This window comes from Populus euphratica, unplaced genomic scaffold (genome assembly GCF_000495115.2).
Source record: "Populus euphratica unplaced genomic scaffold, PopEup_1.0 scaffold1350.1, whole genome shotgun sequence".
Lineage (NCBI taxonomy): Eukaryota > Viridiplantae > Streptophyta > Magnoliopsida > Malpighiales > Salicaceae > Populus > Populus euphratica.
The window spans coordinates 17,707-37,452 of NW_011501196.1; the positions used below are offsets into that span (position 1 = coordinate 17,707).

General features: G+C 31.8%; 2 protein-coding genes across 3 annotated transcripts; both read right to left on the bottom strand.

The window, feature by feature from the left end:
• Positions 1-5,761: 5,761 nt before the first annotated feature.
• On the bottom strand, positions 5,762-8,931 carry LOC105117427 (membrane-anchored ubiquitin-fold protein 2-like). 2 transcript variants are annotated; one of them, XM_011015088.1, is made up of 5 exons: positions 8,545-8,931; positions 7,829-8,112; positions 6,859-7,023; positions 6,217-6,304; positions 5,762-6,125 (listed from the first exon to the last, which is right to left on the bottom strand). In XM_011015088.1, the coding sequence occupies exons 2-4, from the start codon at positions 7,959-7,961 to the stop codon at positions 6,249-6,251; spliced, it is 354 nt and encodes a 117-aa protein (XP_011013390.1). In that variant the 5' UTR covers positions 7,962-8,112; positions 8,545-8,931; the 3' UTR covers positions 5,762-6,125; positions 6,217-6,248. The 2 variants fall into 2 exon arrangements, with proteins under 2 accessions (XP_011013390.1, XP_011013391.1); XM_011015089.1 differs by having other exon boundaries at positions 8,655-8,929.
• A 1,469-nt stretch (positions 8,932-10,400) lies between these two features.
• On the bottom strand, positions 10,401-17,687 carry LOC105117428 (probable galacturonosyltransferase 14). The gene is made up of 6 exons (XM_011015091.1): positions 17,033-17,687; positions 15,655-15,710; positions 15,370-15,525; positions 13,054-13,644; positions 12,098-12,400; positions 10,401-11,361 (listed from the first exon to the last, which is right to left on the bottom strand). Exons 1-6 carry the CDS (start codon positions 17,247-17,249, stop codon positions 11,074-11,076), a joined length of 1,611 nt encoding a protein of 536 aa, XP_011013393.1. The 5' UTR covers positions 17,250-17,687; the 3' UTR covers positions 10,401-11,073.
• Between the last annotated feature and the right edge of the window lie 2,059 nt (positions 17,688-19,746).

The window sequence follows — 19,746 nt, forward strand, 5'->3', positions numbered from 1 at the left end:
TTCAAGTGCAAAATGATGATATAAAACCATGATAAAAATGCACTTTTAAGTACTAATCAATTTACATTATATAACACTTAGTACAACAAATACTTGGTACTTTTATAGTCCATACTATATGGTATAACCAACACCTGAGCTATGAAAGGAACTTGATTTATTGTTAACATAAGTTTTAATCATGAATGTCTAACGAGATTTACAAGTATTAGCATTAATTGAATAAGATGACTAATGTAATCATGTTAACAATTTATATCTGATTGTAACCTGCTTTGTGTGTGGTTTTCAATTGAATAATAAGAATTTATACTATAGTTGTTTGACATAACATTAGTGGATCCTCTAACCTTGATATTTATTGTTATCATTGTTTAATCCTTACGTTAATTTTCTATCTTAAAGTTCTCATCAACTTCTTCTTCTTTATTATTATTATTATTATTACAACAATAACTACTACTATTACTACTATTATTTTTATTATTATTGTTACTATTGTTGTTGTTATTGTTATTGTTGTTATTATATTATTGTTATCTATAATTTATACAATTAACCTCCCTGTGGTTCTACCTCGATCTTGCCGGGTTATTTATTACTTCGATACTTCTGCACTTGAAAGAAAACATCAATCTTTTAATCATGTCAGTTGTCATGTGCAAGATAAAATGTTGTGGAAAATGATAGTAAACAATCTAAAGTGGGATATTTATTTCCTCTTTATTTTTTTATTCCTGGTTTGTTCCTTCTAGTTGTAATGCAATTGTTGTTAATAATAATATATGATATAAGAAATTAGGACATCTCAATTCTATTATTTTAACTTATGTTATGAAACATGATTATTTAGGCAATAAAGATTTGCTTTCATATTCTACTTTGTCTTTTGATTTTGGTTTATGTAAACTTTGTAAAAACAACTCCTAACCCTTTCCTTCATATAATAATTTGGCTTCTACTTGTTTTGAAATCATTATATGGAGTGTCAGCCCTATTTTCTCACATGTTTAATACAAGTATTTTATGACATTTATTTATGATTATATTTTGGTTTAGACATATTTTTTTTCTTTCTAAAGCTTATGTGTTTTACATCTTTTAAAATTTTATTGTCTTTGTTGAAAATTATTTTTCTACATGTATTGAAACTTTAAGTTCTAATTCAATGAGGAATATATGTTTAATTTCTTTCAACTAGTTTTCTCTTCCAACATTCCTGGCTATACGCTCTTTAACAAAATAAAGTTGTTGATTAATATTTAAAAGTATATTTTTATCAAGGATTTATATCAACATTTTGCATTTGGAATATCAACAACTCCTTAACTAAACTATTAAAAGTGAACAAGATAACAAATATAAAACATGTTCGTATCAAACATTAAAGTCCTTGTTGAGCTTACACTATACTTATTCTTACACCATTAATATAATCTTTTCACCTTAATATAATAAACTTAACTAAATATAATGAAAGAAGAGAAACATAAATAAACAAGATAAGAACATAAATAAGATATAAATTAACTAAATAAAGGAAAGGAAATGCATAGCATAAACAAGATATTAATGAAAGAAAAAAAAAGGAAATGCAAAGTATAAACAAGAGATTAATGAAAGAAAAACTTAAACATTACAAAAATATAAAGAGAAAGAACAAGAACATGATCTTGATCTGAAAACCAAGATGTCTAAATGCATGACAAATGTCTCCTTTTATAGGCCAAGATTAGAAACTATTAATTTGATGTCTAATTGTTAAGTGGGTGGCCAACTCTTGACTTAGTGACAATATTTTTCTTCTTGTTTGTTAAAAACATCATTGCTAACATTAGAATTCGTCCTTATCCAGATAAACAAACTCTCATTAAGTGGTCATTTGAATTTTTAGAACTCAAGATATAGGCTAACATTGAAAGTATCTGGGCTGCAAGACAGATTCAAAATTCTCTATTATTACTAAGATTTGAACTTCCAAATAGTATTTGGGCTGCAAGACAGATTCAAAATTCTCTATTATTGCTAAGATTTGAACTTCCAAATAAAAGAATTGAGTTTGCCTTCTCATGAATGTTTTAGGTCTATATCTTATCTTTCCATTCATATAGAGTAAGCATAAATCTAAGATCTACAACTCTATATATGATCCAATTACCAAATAGTGTTCCAATTTGGATTGAATCTTTTATAAGCTTCACCCTCTCTTTATTTTCTCAATTTTAGTAGTTAAACTCATCAATCAATCCTTTGATTTATGTGATAGGCTTGCATTTAAGATGAATATTTACTATAAATTAAAGATATTTTATGATATCAGACTTGTTATTATAAAACATGTTTTAGTTAAAGAGTTATTGATACTTTAAGTGCAAAATAGTTATATAAAACCTTGATAAAAATACACTTTTAAATACTAATCACTTAGGCTAATTGACAATGGAGTTGAAAGGGTGGTTTCAGAGTTGTGGCTAAAGTTGTGAAGGAGATAGAGGAGTGTGATGGCTTTTAGCTACTAAGTGGAAAAAGTGAGAGGGGTGGGTGGCTATCATAAAGAACATAAATTGGCTAAAGTGCATTGAGGCTTCCTTTTGTTTTGGCCGAGAGGGATTTTTTGTTCTACTATTTTTTTTTTCCTCTCTCTTTTAAGGTGTTTATGATGTAGGATATTTGTGTGTCTATTTATTTTTCCTAGGCATTAATTTGTTTACTCAGGTTCCATCAAAACTATAAAATCAAAATTGAAAAAAAAATTAAAATTTTTATATTCTTTCCTTCTTTAATGAAAATCTCTAATTGAAAAGTTTGTGGTTAAAGATTAATTAATTTTTTCATTTCTTTACTATGTAGAATCTCCCTTATAATTTTTTCAGTTTTCTCTTGGGTCTCTACTTTATAAAAGATAATATCTATTTATCTTTTTCTCTCATTTATATGATTTTTCATTGTATTAATGTAGCCTCCATCATATTAGTCCCTTTTTCTTCCTTACTCATGATTTCACTTTTATTTGTTTTTCTTTTTCTTTTGTTTTTATTATAAAAACCTACATGAAGTAAACAAAAGTGTCTAAAAATCATAAAGAACATAAATTGGCTAAAGTGCATTGAAAAGATATGTTTTTGAAAATTATTCTAATTTTCAATTTACTTTAAAAATAAAAATAAAAAATGAGTTATGACAGAGTTTTTATTCATTGTCTATATAATACATAAAAAAATAAAATCCAACTATAGAGGCAACATTGTGGTTTGTTTTTTAGGGTCATTTAGCTCCAAAATTATAAAATCTTTTCTTTATTTTTAAATATTCCATAATGGTATGCTGTTTATTTAAAAAATGACATATTTTTTCTTCAACTTTTCTTTTATGCGACACTATATATAGTTTCATAATTTTTAAGAAATACATATATGTTTAAAATTTTCCATTTTAGATTCTAAACCATAGTTGATAAACATGCCTAGCTAGTTTGGTAACCCGCTTATCTAGAGTATGGTTCAAGTCGGTTTCATTTCAAATTGGTTTGAATTGGTTTGAAAATTGACTCAATCAAACTCGACAAACTTAATTGACTTGATCAAACTCGAAAAAAACCTAATCAATATATTCTAGTCAACTTTAAGATTTTTTTAAAATATTTTTTTAAAATGATGTCATTTTAGTTTTTTATATGTTTGTTTAAAATGATAAAGTTTTATATAGAAAAAAAAAATGATACCGATTTAATTTGACTCAATAAACCTATTATCTAAACTAGCATGACAACTATATTATAAACACTAGATAAGCTTACAAAACAACATAAAACTTCATTACTAAAAAATCATTAAATACCTTCATTCACAATTTCATATCTCAACAAAATGCATAAGAATTGAGATTTTCAAAGAATGGTTTATATTAGTTTGTGTGCTCTTGTTATGTTATGTTATGGGAGGACCTAGTTTTTTTAAAATGTAAAACAAATTTTCACATCTTAAAAAATACAATTGTTTTGAATTGTTTTCTCCTCAAGATGATTTTTTTAATAATATATCTTTGTTTTCTTAGTCAACACAATGTTTTTTAATTGAAATCATTATTTTTGTTTTTTTTAATATGTTATAATTATTAAAACAAGTTAACAAAAAAATCAAAATAGTATGTGTGATTGAAAGCTAGAAAGATTATAAATGTGATAAAGTCATGTTTAAAATTTATATAAATATTTTAATTTAAAAAAAGATTTCAATTGAATTTTCATGAATAATTTATTATTAGTATTATTATTTTCAAATCACAAACATGATAATTAAAAAAAACATTAAAATTCAAATAAAAATTTATAATAATATTGAGAATTAAATGAATTTAATAAAAAAAATAAAAGTGTTAAAAAAATAGAAAGAAGAAAAAGACAGCACCCGGTCCACTAATAAACTTGCAAAACATGTCTTGAAACTATTTTTAATACACCAAAATCACATTACCATATTTGACCTTTACGTGCCCGCTAGATTTACCTTCACCATAAAAGGGTAAAATTAGGATTACCCTCTCTTCTCTTCTTTAGATCCTTGCCAGTTTGCCACCAAGCATCTAGGAACAAGGGAAGCTTGAAACTTGCAAGCAAGCCTCCGGACAAAACGAACCAACAATATTCTGTGTAAAATTCAGGTAATGTCCAGGGTGGGAAGGGAACATTTAGCAGGAATGTTGTAAGAAACTGCCAGAAAATAGTGATTTATATTAGATTTTTTTGAGTTTCAAAAATATTTTTATTTTTTAAAATTAATATTTTTTTGTGTTTTTAAATCATTTTATACCAAAAATTATTTTTAAAAAATAAAAAATATTATTTTAATATATTTTCAAATAAAACTCTTTCAAAACAACTTTAATAATAATAGTAACAACTATAACAATACTATCAGACTATAACAATATTCTCAAACACTCTCTTATAAGATGATAATAGCTCCACTAAAATCCGAATTTTATACGGTAAATATGAATATGGAAATGGCATTTTGATTTCATACGCAATTGAAAGTTAGAATCTGGTGTCTTTCAGCAAGACAATGAAAAGTACTTAGCTAAGAACCACTCTGCAACGATGAGCCAAATCGGTGAATCCCCTGTATTTATTAGTAGCAGTGCACTATGATAATCTCTCCGGTGAATCCCCAGTGTTTATTAGTCAATTATGATAACATCTCCCAATATTTCTTCGCCTGTACCTACAGCAAAAGCATTTAAATAATGCTGATTTTACCACTTTCAACTTGAGCTTTATAAAATGCTCCACCTCTCCACCATATAGGAGGAGCTCATGCTCTCATCATCTTTTATAAAATCAAATCCATTACTCTACCGTAATTCTAAGCAATTGGTGTCATAGAAAACAAACATACCAAGTTAATAAATCTCTCTACTTGGATGCCTTGAAAAGTTTTAGATCAAGCAGGGATATTCGCAGATCCTTCACACAAACGAAGAGTGCATATGGCTTTCAACCCAAATACATCACCCACAATAGAAGTAAACATGTCAGTAATATAACCTTCCTTCTTCAAAAAAGTCTTCAGAGATTAGCAATATGTTGATTTTCTTCACTGTCAAGGAGCTCCATGTCGTAGCATTGTCTGTCGTAGAGATCAAGACTACTATGGAAGTCCAAAAAGCAATACTCATAAACTACATTTAACTTTAGACATTTTGAAATCACAATGATACACTTGATCAGGAATGGCCAAGATTTTTTTCTGCATTCCAGAACACAGTCGAGCTCTTCAGCATTCAGCTAGGTAAATAATGACCTCCAACATGAATTGGTATACTCACTCAAATTGTCCAGCTATGAATGATACAAGACGAGGTGACACAAATTTAATATGCAAAATCTGGGATAGGTGCCAGTGAGAAATTTTCAACTAAATTTGAGATTTAGTTGCATGAAAGCAAAGTTAAATCAACTTAAATACAATCGTGGTATACCAAATGGGTTGGATCTGCAAACTGTATGGGGAGGCTATGACCTGCACCTATATATGGATATATAATAAAAGTTCATAATGTCATTGCCTCTCATCAAATCCACAAGTTGCCAATTTCCTTATCTTTACCAGCACCAAACTCTATACCTGTGAAAACACAGAAAAAGAACATAAAATTAACTTAAAGAGCATGGTGTTTTGTTGAAGATGAAATGGATAATCATGTGTCTAAATTTACCTTGATGTAATTCCTGCTCTTGGAGGTGAAAATTATAATATAACACAAACGCATTTGCTTTGCCTTGGTTGGTTTGCCGCTTTCTTCTCTGCTCCGCCAAAAAGGGATACAAATTTTAATAAGACACTAGCAGCAGAATTGATTATTCAAATAAACTACAAGCAACAGGACAAGGCCAAAGTGATTAGGTAGTCAGCTGTATAGTTGGCAAAGGTATACTTTCCATTAATATAGAATTGAAATTGCCAATAATTGAGTTGAATAGACATAAACTATTGCGTTATAATTTATAAGGTGCCTGGGAACTCAATGTAATGCAATCATTTCTGCTGTCCCTGGCCTGTAAGTAATAAGGTATTCACAAGAATAGCCATTATCTAACATGGTAGACCAGAAAAGGGGAAAGAATGGGACAGGGTATCATTCTCAAAACCACCAACAAGGCTTTTTCACCGAAAAAAAGAAGCATATGGGAACCTAGAAAATTTCTACATAAGAACAAAACATGCCATGCTAGTTGCGAAGTGCTCAAACAAAACAAAAAAATTATTTCCAAGAGGCTCCAAGAAACAGCCGGTGGGAAAAAAAAATATATTTAAAAGTTTTGGCCGTCATTATTAGATGATGGAAGAATACTCGTACCTTTCTCTACAGAAGATGGATGAACAACAACATGCATGGTTGTAACCCCACCAGGGATGTCACACAGTGGGCTTTGGCATTCCCCTACAGTTCTGTTGTTTTCCAGTATTTTTCCTGCACTTATTAACTTGACATCCTTCAATGTCCTTGGTCCATTCTCCTTTTCTGGTCAAATATTAACAGGTTTAAATAACTCGAATTATATTTCTTGGAAATTACTTAAAACCATAGAAAGCATCAAAGTTCAGAACGGAGAACTCGTGTTTATACTGGAGAATAAACAGCAAAAAAAAAAAAACTTAAAGATGTTGTTGATCTAGCATGATGACAAGACAAATATGATGCTATGCTATAAAGTTTGACAGTGGTTCTTAATAACTAGCATCTGAAAATTAAAATGCAATTGCTTTACAGAAACGTATTCATACTGGATTGCCAATGAACAAAAACAACCTCTTACAACCCAAACTAGAGTCTCAGTAAATTTCTAAATTACTTGACTGAAGAAAGAAGAAGAGTATTAAAATCCAAATTACCAACAACGATGAAGAAATGACTGAACATGAAAACAAAATAATTTTTTACTTCAGTTTTGGTTTGAGGCAAACAGTGTTGATATCAGTTCAGATTTCAGAATTTTGTTACAAATTTTCATGAATATTCATAAGAACAAAAACGCTTGCAGTTTATGTATCTGATAATTGTAACTGAATAAATCAAGGATTTCTTCAAATAATGGATTGGGTATGCATATTGATTCAAGGCAGAAGGAAACAAACATGGTTCTACTTCATCTTGTCAAAGTTGTTGCTTCTGTGTAAATTGCACAGAATTTTAAATAGAAGCCCACAATCAGTACATGTCTGTTCTAGAGCACAATTTGTGCCAGATTTCATAATGAAACAGTCAAGAGAAAAGATTATAATTTGAGATTTGAGGGGGGGGGGGAACCTTTGAAAGGTTATCTAACCTTTAGGCCAGTGGGCAAGAATATTTTCCTTCAAGGTGGCAACACTTGTAGCAGCAGGAAAGGTTTTGGGACCAATATCCGATCCATCCGCCAATCGAAACTTGATCTCTAACTGATCTTGCACCCCAGCCATCTTCAAAGATTCAGTCTTTCAAAATCAAGTCACCCTCCTCTACTTGAACCTTTTATCTCGATTGATTTCTATTTCAAATCAAGCCCACTAAATTTCTTGATTTGGATCCTCACAGAGACAAATATTTCACCAAGATCCTGAATTGGATACTCTGCCAAATAAAAACGAAATCAAAAAAAGAAAAAAGAAACAGAGAGCACATGAATATGTTATGCAGAACAGGTGAGTAATGCAAAAAAGAAAAACTGTTAAGGAAATAGTTTTGAACTGGGATTTCCAGCAATCAAATATAGCCCGGTGAATCTATCCAAAATTAGAAGCAAAGCTAACCACGCTATCTTGCAACAAAATGATGCAGGAGGCCACGCAAATAGAAAGAAATCACAAACACACGTACATATAAGCATACCAAGATTTCTAACAACAAATCTTCTACAAATCACAACCACCTAAAAAACTTCAAGTAGTTCTTCCTCAAACAAATCCTCAAAATCAAAGGAAACACTCAAAGAATATGGATAACTTGCATGCACATAACAACATAAAAAAATAAAAAATAAAAAATAAAAAATAAAAAAACCACCAAGAGGACGCTCCCATAAACACTAAAGTCAACCCAAATCCTCAACTGGGTCATCAAAAAAGCAAAACAAACATTCAACAAAAGGGAAAATCCTTGATGGGTTGGCTTACTTTTCTCTAAAACTGATCTGGGCCAATCTCTTTTTAGCTAAAGAAAATCCAAACATGAAGAAAAAAGAGAAGAAGAAAAAGAAAAAACTGATGTGAGTGTATCAATAGTGAATAGGGATCAAATAAATCCCCTGAATGGAGGCTGTTTCGAAGTTTTCAAAGTCTTCTAAATCTATGGTCGGTGCTTCCATCCTTGCCTTCTCCTATGACTAAGGGAAATGGACAGGTTTCTCTCTTTTTTATACTTGATAAGACTTTTAGCCTTTGTTTCCCAGGTTTACAATGTCACACGGTGTGCTATTTTTTAAAAAAAAAAAGAAGAAGAAGAAGCAGAAGAAAGAAATAATACTAAAAAACCATATATTCCTCTATTATGATTGTGTGTCACACTTATACACAGATTTATGTTTGCCAATGCACTATCATCATAGCCATTCAATCATGATCAAGATTCACTAATCACTCTGCATATTTTTCAAACTAACACGTAACAATATTTTTTACCTTTGTTTTTATTTTGATCTCTTCTAGCAGCCAGTATGAAAGAAATAAACAAAAAAGAGGCGTGACTGCTAAATTAACAGCACCAGACTTCATTCATTCTTCTTTGCACATGCACACTTTTTTAAAGCAAAAAAAAAAAACTGCAGCTTCTGGAGGACATTGTCAAATTTGATGCCGAGCACTAAAACTAAATCATTATTGTCTGCTAAAGCTTGCATGGGCAGGCGGGCAGGTTAGTGGCAGACTTACTATCTTAAGGAGATGTGGAGATAGATGTATCTATTTATCATGCCTCCATGGCTCCAACCTGAAATTAAAAGGGAAAAAAAGAAGAAAAAAAAAAAGAGGAGGTTTAAAAATGTTATGCACCGCCTAAGGCATGCAGCCAGAAAAATGGGAGGATGTCGATGCCAAGCAGATAGATTCATGATATTATTACAATGGTCAAAAATGAAGGCAGCCAATGCGTGGAAGAGTCTACGAGGACCCTGTCAAGGAGGCAGGCAGCCATGGAAACATCAAATACAATTCCATTTCTTCTTTCGATGATAACTGACGAGACCCATTTTGTCTGCATCCATCTTCTTTTTCTATTGAGCAGGTATCTGTTTTGTCAACGAACCTATTCAAACAAATGGTCGAAAAGCAAAATCCCAAGAGTCATTCAAGATAATTGGGACGCGTGAGGCATAACGAAGATCAGAACTACCACATTCGGTTTTCGGATGCTTAAAGAAAGTTAATCGTACTAGTAAATGGATTCCTCGTCATCATGGAATCCCACAAACACCAAGAATCCCCCTTGCTTGCCAAAGAAATTGTATATAAAATTTCTGTCTCTATGTGACCGTATCTTTCCCAAGGGTATTGTCAAAGTCATAACAACTTTCTTCTCGACGAGGAAAGGAGGCAGAAACTGCATGCAAAACATGGACTGCCTCATAAATTAATTATTCTGCATAAGAATATAATTCACAATTGATCATGGACCTGTCCACATGATTTGGCAGGTTGGATGGTACTCTAGTTCCTTTTTTGTAAATTGTTAGCTAAGAGTATCATGACATCTGGGATTAGGTTTTGTGGAAACAAACATCAGCATCTTGGTTTGTTCCCCACAAGAAAAAACACATTAGCATCATGGTTAAATAATACGTCACAAACAGTTAGAGGATGCAAGGAGCAAGACTTTGAAACCGGACATGGTCGCCAAAGCACACAGAATTCTAGAGAGAGGAAAAAAGAAAAAAAAAAGAATTTTCTGCGCATTTTAATGTTTCTCATGAATCGTACATAACAAATACTGATATATAACCTAAAAGGTTCCCCAATTCAATAGGTCCTGTAACAAAGCAATCTCCATTACCTACTACTAAGTTTCACCTTGATGATATCGAATTAACGAGGAAAAAAAGGGGGAGGTGCTAGCAAAAAAAACGAGGAAAAAAAACGAAGGGAAGAAACATTTCTAGACCAATACTTGAGCCCTCACTAGAGGCCTGTCCTAGTCTTCCTCTTCCCTGTACCAAGCAGTATGATGCATTGGCATATGCACTTTCTAACACGTGTATCTTGCTTTATTCTAATATATGTGCCAGGAAATCAGGCTAGATAGACTCTCTGCAGGAAGCCCACTGATAGTATCCATATTTCAACCAAGAAAAAAAATGATGGGTTGCTATGTTAAAGATTGAAAGAAAGAATCCCATGCCCGTGCTGGTGACGCAGCCATTTTCTGCAAAGGAACGAGGTATGACAGTGAATTCAGACCTGAAACTCTGCCCCCTTCTGTATGATTTTCTACTTGCCTTCTCAAGTAGACCTTGAGAAAATTCTCAATCATGAAAAAACTTACATGGCACCTGAAATCACTTGTTTTTTCCATTTCAATAATAGCTCTAGCCCCTATGGTTAATCAAACTGAATCCAGGATGTGGCAGTTCCTTATAAAATCATTAGAGTAATTCACATACTTGGTCCAAAATGGTCGTAGATGCTCAAAGCCAATTTCCAGCCAAGGTTTAGACTGACCATTGTAGTGAATAACTGCAGCCTTCTTTACACTCTCGATATTTGTATTGTTCTGATATCCCAGTCCAAGCATATGCCAGAATGGATCAATTGGATGAACATGACCTTTAAATGCAATCAAAGCCGGTGGTAGGGTTCCGAGTTTCCACATCGTCAGGTTTGACTTCAGGTTCTGCACAAAATAACCCAGAATCTGAGAAAAATGGTCGCATGGCATCTCTTATTTGCCAACAGTTATATACAAGTCATTATAAGGGCAAGCAACCTCACCAACATCCGGTGCATACAAGAATAACCTATACAAAATATCAGTATTTGCTGTGATACTGATCAAAATTTAGATCAATGGTGAAGTTGAATGTTTGATTAATATTCTGGCAGACAACAAATATGAAACTATCAACTAGAACATACAGGAACAGTTTGAGGGAGAAACAACCCAAAGTGATGTGCTTGCAAATTAATTGAGTGTATAGAACCAAAAATATCACTTCTTGTGAACCCAGTCATTGTAAGCACACACAAACAGAAGCCCATGACCAAGCAAAAAGATGATGATGAAGGTTGTTTACTAACACGGTGCTACTCATAGGATTTTTTTCTTTTTCTTTTTCAAAGAGTAATGCTGGAGCTAGCAATGCTTGTTTACTAGTGCAGTGATTCTTTAGATAGGAATTTATTTATTGCTTTTGTTTTTGTGTTTTTGAGAATCAAGGTTATGTTTTAGCATGTTCAAGGAGTCACTTACCACATAAGACAGCAAATACAACAACATGAACGTGTTAGTGAAAATTTTAGAGGCATTAACACTATCCTGTTATTTTATTAGACCAAGAAAAGTTGGAGGCCAGAAGAAGGAACAACAAAATTATTAGGATAAGCAAGAAACTAAATAGTGTAGGGCTTACCTCTTTCATCCAAGAATGGTAGGTTTCTCTTATATTCGTTTTCCTCCATGCATGGAGATCAAATATATTCATTCCATAAGCCCATGCACATTCATCAGGGTCCAAATTCTTTGCTATGAGGGGATGTGAAAAATTGAAGTAGTTCTTGAGATGCTTGGACATTACCCACTCATCTTCACCTTTACAAGTTTCTACAGCTCCATTGACCTTTCCCTTAAGGTCAATTTCCCAAAGTGGAGACAAATCATGCTGAATTACAACATCATCATCTAAAAACACCACCTTGTCGAGGTTTGGAAAGAGCTGTTCAGCATAACAAATCAGAAAGAAGATTTTGGGCCAACAGATGAAGAAAACAAAAATGCAAAAACTTTGGCCAACCTCAAAGGTTGGACTAATGATACATTAGTTCTTAGGAGGGAAAAATTAATGCTAAAGTTAGCAACAAAAGCAATGAAGAAATTTTTGTTTCCATTCTACATGCATTGGATCATCAAACTGCTATTTCTTTTTTCAGAAAAAATTTCCTAACTTCCCGTAATACATCATTTGTTATTCATATCCATCTTGCTTGTTCAATTTGTAAGTATCACACTTAATTCATATTTCAATATGATAAAATTTTTGGAAACTTCAGTAATTCACAGGGCTCTCCCAATAAAAATCAATGAATGCTATCAACAATCCCAGATACTTGTAAATCTACTAAAGTTAATCCTGACTTTGTTTGACTGATGAGGTACTATAATTTCCAGTGAGATCAGGTGAGTTTGTACCTCTGAGAAGATGAATTAATCCATCAACAACAATGCCTCATGAATTAGAGTTTTTTTCCCTTTCTTTTTTTATCCTTTAACATCTATAGTTCCCTAGTTCTTTTATAATAAACCATACACATCATAATTCATTAGTCTCCTAGTAAGACAACAGAAAAGATAAACTTCATATGAGATTACCTCAGGTATGTATATCCGAAGATGGTTAAGTAATGATATATATTTCGGACTTCTAGCCTGCAATTTAGAAGCAAATCTCCGTGGTGTTGTATCACTAAGATTTGCCCCTGCAATATGATTCCCATGGTAATAATCCCTGATACCATTATGATTCTCCACTGCTTCAAGCACTGGAACATTCTCTCTTGTTAACCAGTCAAACTGGTGAACACCCTTCACTTCAACAATAGCAGGGGAGGCTGGGTTTAGCGCAAACCATGAATGCATACCCGCATAAGTTTTCTTATCAGTTATGATGTGAAAAACTATCCTATCAGGCTTTAGAGATGACTGGACAGTAGAAGTGACAACAACTGATGCAGCCAAAATGTTATCAGTTGAGAGGACAAAGTGGTGGTATGAGTTGTCAGAGAGTAAAGGAAGGAACTCTGGAGAAGGCAACTGTGTACGTGCATGAGCATTGGAAGAATATTCATCAGTCAGACGAAGAGAGAGGCAGTGGATACTTTTGGGGATGGAACTTGCAGCAAAGTGTTTGTTCATCAGCTCTGCAAATTTAGATTCCCTAATTTCTCTTTCCAATTTTTCCATCTGTGAAAGATAATAAAAGAATGACATCAGTTAAAAATATTTTCTTAACATTCCATCAGATTTTTGTTTCTTATTTTCTCTTGGAGAAGCATGAGTAACTCCACTCCCTAACATGAATTTATGCATATATGTGGAATACGATAATAAGAAAAGAGACTAAATGCAAATGAAGTTGCTGGATCGATCATGACATAACAAAAGATATTAAATACAAATTTTACATCCACTTCAATGAGACAAAGTATCATGAACATGTTGCAGTTAAAAGATCTAAACTTAAACATACAACAGTAGTAGTCCCATGACTGCAGCATTCCAGCTCCATCATAGTTGAGCACAATAATTCAATTTATTTTTTGAATAATGAAAGAGTCATATCAATAGCATGTTTTCCCAAGAGATAATTTAATACACACACACACACACACACACACACACAAAAGAATAGCAGAGAAAGAACATGAGGCAAGGAGTTTCCTCCAGGAAAGGGCCACGACCATAAAAGGAGGCTGCAAACTAATTATTAGAGAACATCATTAAGAAACAATTGATGGTATCTCCACAGTCAGCAAATTGTACAACACCACGATTCATGACATTAGCCAATTTACTACCAAACTATGAGAAAACTGCCCCTATCTTCTGCCCCTGAAAGACCAAAAATAATTATAGCATCCCAACCATACTAGAATTATTACAATCGTACGACCTAGAGAATAGAAATGTAAAGAGGTCCTGTGGACACATCCCGTGACAACCTGAACAGGATGCCAAGCAAGCAATAAATCAAAACTGAATCAGATGCTCACCAAAGAGAAAGTTATAAAATAAGCAACAAGTATAGTTGATATACAAAAAGTGTAAGGCATGGCATGAAAGGTCACAAAATTATGGCCACCTCATTTATCACAATGTCAAAGAAAATAGTCAAATAAGCAAATAGGTTAAGTTTGAAGCTCGAATTAGTGATCTATATAAATGAAGAGATCAGACGGTACAGCATAAACATATAACAACTTGAAGTCCATCATCCAATGTAATGTTTTAGGTTTAGAATAGTCTTCAATGATTGGGAGAATGGGTCAGATAATTTATTTGAGCATAGATTGAATTGGCATTTTAGTTCTCACAAAGTATTGATGAATGAAACTGACAAATCATTTTCTAGCACACAGTAATTGAATAGCAATAGTTCCAATTCTCTTAAATTTTCTCTTTATTTGTCTATAAAAATTTAGCATGCAATAATTTAATAGCAATAGTTCATAGATCCATGCAGAGAACACTTCTGGCAAATCATTACTTGATAGAATACACAAGGAAAAAATTTCAAGTATCATCTATTACCCATCCCCCTTGCTTTAGAATCCCTTTTCTTTCTTTCTTTCTTTCTTTCGCTGGTGAACCAAAAGTAGAAAAAATTACTGTTAGAGGCATCACCCAAATATCATTTATTTCTCCACCTCAAAAATTTCCAAATGCTAAGATTACCATTTAACAGAAAACATGACCGAGAACCAAGAAAGTTAAAATCTAATTCCTGTCTAACAGCCCTCATTCAGGGATATAACTAGTTTAGAACAAGATTAAAGGAGCAGAAACAAGTCCAGAACCATGAAACTAAAACATATTTGTCAACCATGCTCTCCTCCAAGAAGTTAAAAATAAGGAGATGAACCAAATCCGAAAGTAATTATCTCTATGTTTGAATAACTTGACACATACCATAGCCCTCAACATGAACGCAAATGTCCTTGCATCATACTGATTGTTCTTCATTTCAGAAACAAGGTGATTAAAAGAAGCCGGAAGCTTTACACCATCTGGGATTTCCTCATTTTTTACTTGATTGAGTATCTTGTAAAAGTCTTTCACAAGCCTCTGTTGCATCATCACCACCAGCATAAGTATTCAATTTGTAATAACCAATAACAAAATTATCCAAAAGTAGGAGAGCAGGTAATATATTTAATCTGAAACTGTGAATGATGAAGGAAAAAGCTTACTTACCCCTGAATCATCTACTCTTCCAAGAAGCCTTGGTCCTAACCGCCTACCTAAACAATCTGTAGAACAAAAGCAAAGTAAGAACAAGAATCAAGTATCCACCACAAACACAGAAACATCATCATGGAAGGAAATCCTAGATCCAGATCCCAGGACATAATAGAGTGGAGACACGATACAAGCAGATCCAGACTGCTCTGTAACATTTAAATGGTTTGAATTAGAAACACTGGTGAACAAAATTCACAGTATAAGGGGGATTAAAAAGAAAATGAAATAGCCATGAGAACAAAATAAATAATAAAAAAATTGTGATTTTTTGTTTTATGAACCACCACAAATTGTGATTAAGAAGTCTTTATCTGTTTAAAGTATCAGTGAGTTGCTATTAATCTAGGTTCGAATCTACCATGTAATCAAATTCTATTTTATATGATATTGGCATGCATGGACTAAAACTCATTCTTCATCCAGAATGTAATCTGATAATAATCAAAATTCACATGTGCAAAAGTCCATCAAATCTTCATTTAGCTCATATTTATCATATATAGTAATCAAAATATAATCTCCCAGAATTCATAAATTAATGAATTTGAAACCTATTCCCTATCAATTTACAAGTGCAAAGCCTCAATGGTTAAAATAAATGTGCAAACATAGGTGAAAAATGAATGAAAATGGAAGAATCCAGGAATTAACCATGCTTGATCAAGAAGCCCAAAGCTAAGTTAATGGAATGAAATATATTCAGCTTAAGAAGTTACTATGACAACAAATATAACATGCTACTGAATCAGAACGAGATCCATCATCCTCAATCTCAATCACAAATGCAAAAATCATAATCAAATGAATACAATTATATATATAATGTGCCTTATGTATGGCATGAACATTTGATAATTGATAATTTCAATTTCTTTACATCTTTTTCCGGCAATACCGTGTACTGTCTGCTCATATAAATGATTAAACAAATTGAAAGTACGCGGTATTAGGATTGCAGAAAAGAGATGTAAACAAATTGAAATTATCAATAATCAAATGCTCATACCAGACATGAGGCACACTCATGTATATATAGGCACCGGATAACACAAAAAGACACAAATGCATTACATGTGAAAAACAACCTTAACCCAGATCAAATCAGGATCCAAACACACCATAACAACCACAACCAAATGCACACATACAGAAAATGAGAAAATCATGAAATTAGAAAGCAATCCCAACCCAAATCGAATAATGATCCATCAAGCGTAACCACAGCAGCAAGAAACAATCACAATCAAAACAACCACAAAACTAAATATTTAAACACGTCAGAAAACCTTGAGAAGCAATTAGAAAAATAAAAATAAATAACTAAACTCACCAAATGAGGAGCACTTATTGACTCCTTCAAGCGTAACCACAGCAGTAAGAATGAATACAAAAGGTAACAAGAAAGCAAGAATGAGTATAGTATGAAAAAGGGTTCGATAAGAGATATGGCGAGCTGCGACTTTGATCTTCATTGAGTCAATAAATCCATTGTTGCTGCTCGAAGATATAGTGATGCTTCTCATGCTAGGAGAGATGTGAAGCTGCATATTCCTTTCCTATGCAGCCCCACCACTACAAACCTAGCTGCGGCAACCACAAAAGCAACGAATTCTACCTCCTTCCCTCCCAGCAATACCCCACCCACCATCAGATCCACAGCTATCTTTAATAGTTTCCTCTTCACAGATAAGATTTCCTTTCTTGGTTTTCCTGTTATGATATTTGCCTCTTTGTCCTTCCCTTGTTTGTGGCCTTCTCAAAGACCGCATTGGAGATTTAACAACAACGATAATGATAAAATGGGCTTCTATATCTAAGCATCCAAGCAAGAAAAATTCAAGAATTCAATAGTTAATCGATATATCTTCAATGGTTTTATTATTATTATTATTATTATTATTATTATTTTCTCCTTCTGGCATGGATCAAGAAAGAGACGGAGGAATGAAACAAAAAGAAAGAGAAAGGAGAGAGAAAATGGGGTTTGTTCTGTGCCTGTGTTTTTGTCCTTTTTACCTTTTTCTCTTTGTTGATTGGTTGGAACGGGAGATTTATTTATTTATTGTGAAAAATGATAAATAAGTTTAAGAAAGTAATTAAGGTTATTTAAGAGTCAAAACCGTGTGTTTATATTGTGATGGGTTTAGAGAGAGAGTTTGACCTTCGAAAGCTAAATTAAGATGTCTGTCCCCTATGTTTATGGCCACCACTTGGATTTGATTTCCTTGCATGGGTTTTCGAATTTTAGTTCATATCTCATCAGCCAAATAATAATAATAATAATAATAATACTCAATTTCCCATTTCACTTTATTTATTAATAAATAAATAAAAAAGTGCGGCCCCCCTACGATTCTTCTCTTTTCTGTTTGTTTATTATGATTGTATTTTCGCAACAAAATCATTCTCTAGATGATTTTAAAAATACAGATCTCAATAGAATTCAAGACAGCAAATTCATTAAAAAAAAATACTGATTTAAATATTTAAAAGAATAAAGAGAGTATTATTTGTCATTGTCTTTCAAAATTACATACATTTTTCATTAAAAGCTTTCTACACAATGTTTTTTAGTGTTTTTTTTTATAGTTTTGATGTATTAATTTTAAAAAAATATAAAATAATCTCAAAATATTTATCTTAAAATATTTTCAAAAAATATTAAAAAAACACTTACATCTAACACACATTTGATAAACCTCAGTTAAGAAAACCTTTTTTCAAAAAAAAAAAGAGATTGTAACTTAAAAAAAAAACCTTTGAAAGTAAAATTGAATAAAATTGGACAAAAATACATTCGGTCAGCCCATGCAACATTATAGACAAATAAACTAGGTAATAATAGACAAATAAACTAGGTAATAATGGGCAAGCTATCTTGGATTAACCCACAAAATTCATGATCCATGTCATTAAATAAGGATAACTTGATAGAAAAAAAATTTAAAAAAATCACAAAATTATTTTTAAAAATAATAATAATGATATCAAAAAATGAGATAAAAAAAAATAAGCCGCAAGAAAAAAGAATATCAACAAGCATTAACTTTTCCAACTTATGATCTCGAAAATCACAATATATGAAAAAACTATAAAACACAATCCATAACAAATCAAACTTTAAATAATGAAATCAGGAAAAAAAAAGGATTATATAAAAGGGTCCCACAAGAAAAACATTAATTAGAAGAACTAGAATAAATATAAAAATAAAAATAAATATAAAAAATAAATTAAAGATTAACAAAAAGATTTTGATTGAAGGGTAAAATCAAAAAGGAAAAACATTTAACAAAAGAGCAAAAAAAAAAAACAATGAATTTCAAATTAAAAAAAATAATACATCATAAATATGCATTGAGAAATGAAATTAAAAATCAATAGAAGTTGCACAAAAGGGTTAATAGAAATCAAAAGAATTAGGAATAAAGATGTAAAAACAACACATGATAAATTGGGATTAAAAGATAAAATTAAAAAAAAATATCAAAACTCTATAAAAAGATCAATAGCAAAAAATAAAAAACAAAAAAGTAAGGATCAAATCCAAAGGCAAAACAAATTGAGCGTAGCTCTGAAAATCTAGAGGGTTAGACAAAAAAAAATTGATTGGTAAAGGGAAATAAGAAAAAAAAGAGCTCACAGTACTAAAATAAAGGTGCGTTAAGGACATGTGTTAGCCAAACATAAAGAAATAAGGAGAGGATTTGAATGACATCTTGAAAACCAATGTCTAGCCTTTATGAGGCACTACATGCTCTACTTGAAACCATGACAATAATATTTATTAAACATTAAAGTTCAAACTTGCACCTAGCCCTATTGACAATTATTTTTTAAAAAAAAAAACAAAGTTAAAATGATAAAAATGACCTTTAAGCCAAAGTGCTTTTTTTTTTTACCTCGAGAGCATTTCAGTAATTTAATTGTGCATTTGAAGTTAAAAAATACAAAAATTCCCCTATATGCCAAGCTTAATTTTTTATCCTAAAAGTATTTTTGCATTTTTACTATTCAAAGAATAATAATAAAAAATCCAGATAC

What these genes read in the sequence shown, in the direction of transcription:
- LOC105117428 (XM_011015091.1), bottom strand. Translation starts at nt 17,249, where the DNA reads ATGCAGCTTCACATCTCTCCTAGCATGAGAAGCATCACTATATCTTCG. An exon ending in CAATAAGTGCTCCTCATTTG is followed by an intron (nt 15,711 to 17,032) that starts GTGAGTTTAGTT and finishes TTTGTTCTACAG; the next exon opens with ATTGTTTAGGTAGGCGGTTA. An exon ending in GAAGAGTAGATGATTCAGGG is followed by an intron (nt 15,526 to 15,654) that starts GTAAGTAAGCTT and finishes ATGATGCAACAG; the next exon opens with AGGCTTGTGAAAGACTTTTA.
- LOC105117427 (XM_011015088.1), bottom strand. Translation starts at nt 7,961, where the DNA reads ATGGCTGGGGTGCAAGATCAGTTAGAGATCAAGTTTCGATTGGCGGAT. An exon ending in TCTTGCCCACTGGCCTAAAG is followed by an intron (nt 7,024 to 7,828) that starts GTTAGATAACCT and finishes ATATTTGACCAG; the next exon opens with AAAAGGAGAATGGACCAAGG. An exon ending in TCCATCTTCTGTAGAGAAAG is followed by an intron (nt 6,305 to 6,858) that starts GTACGAGTATTC and finishes TTGGCGGAGCAG; the next exon opens with AGAAGAAAGCGGCAAACCAA.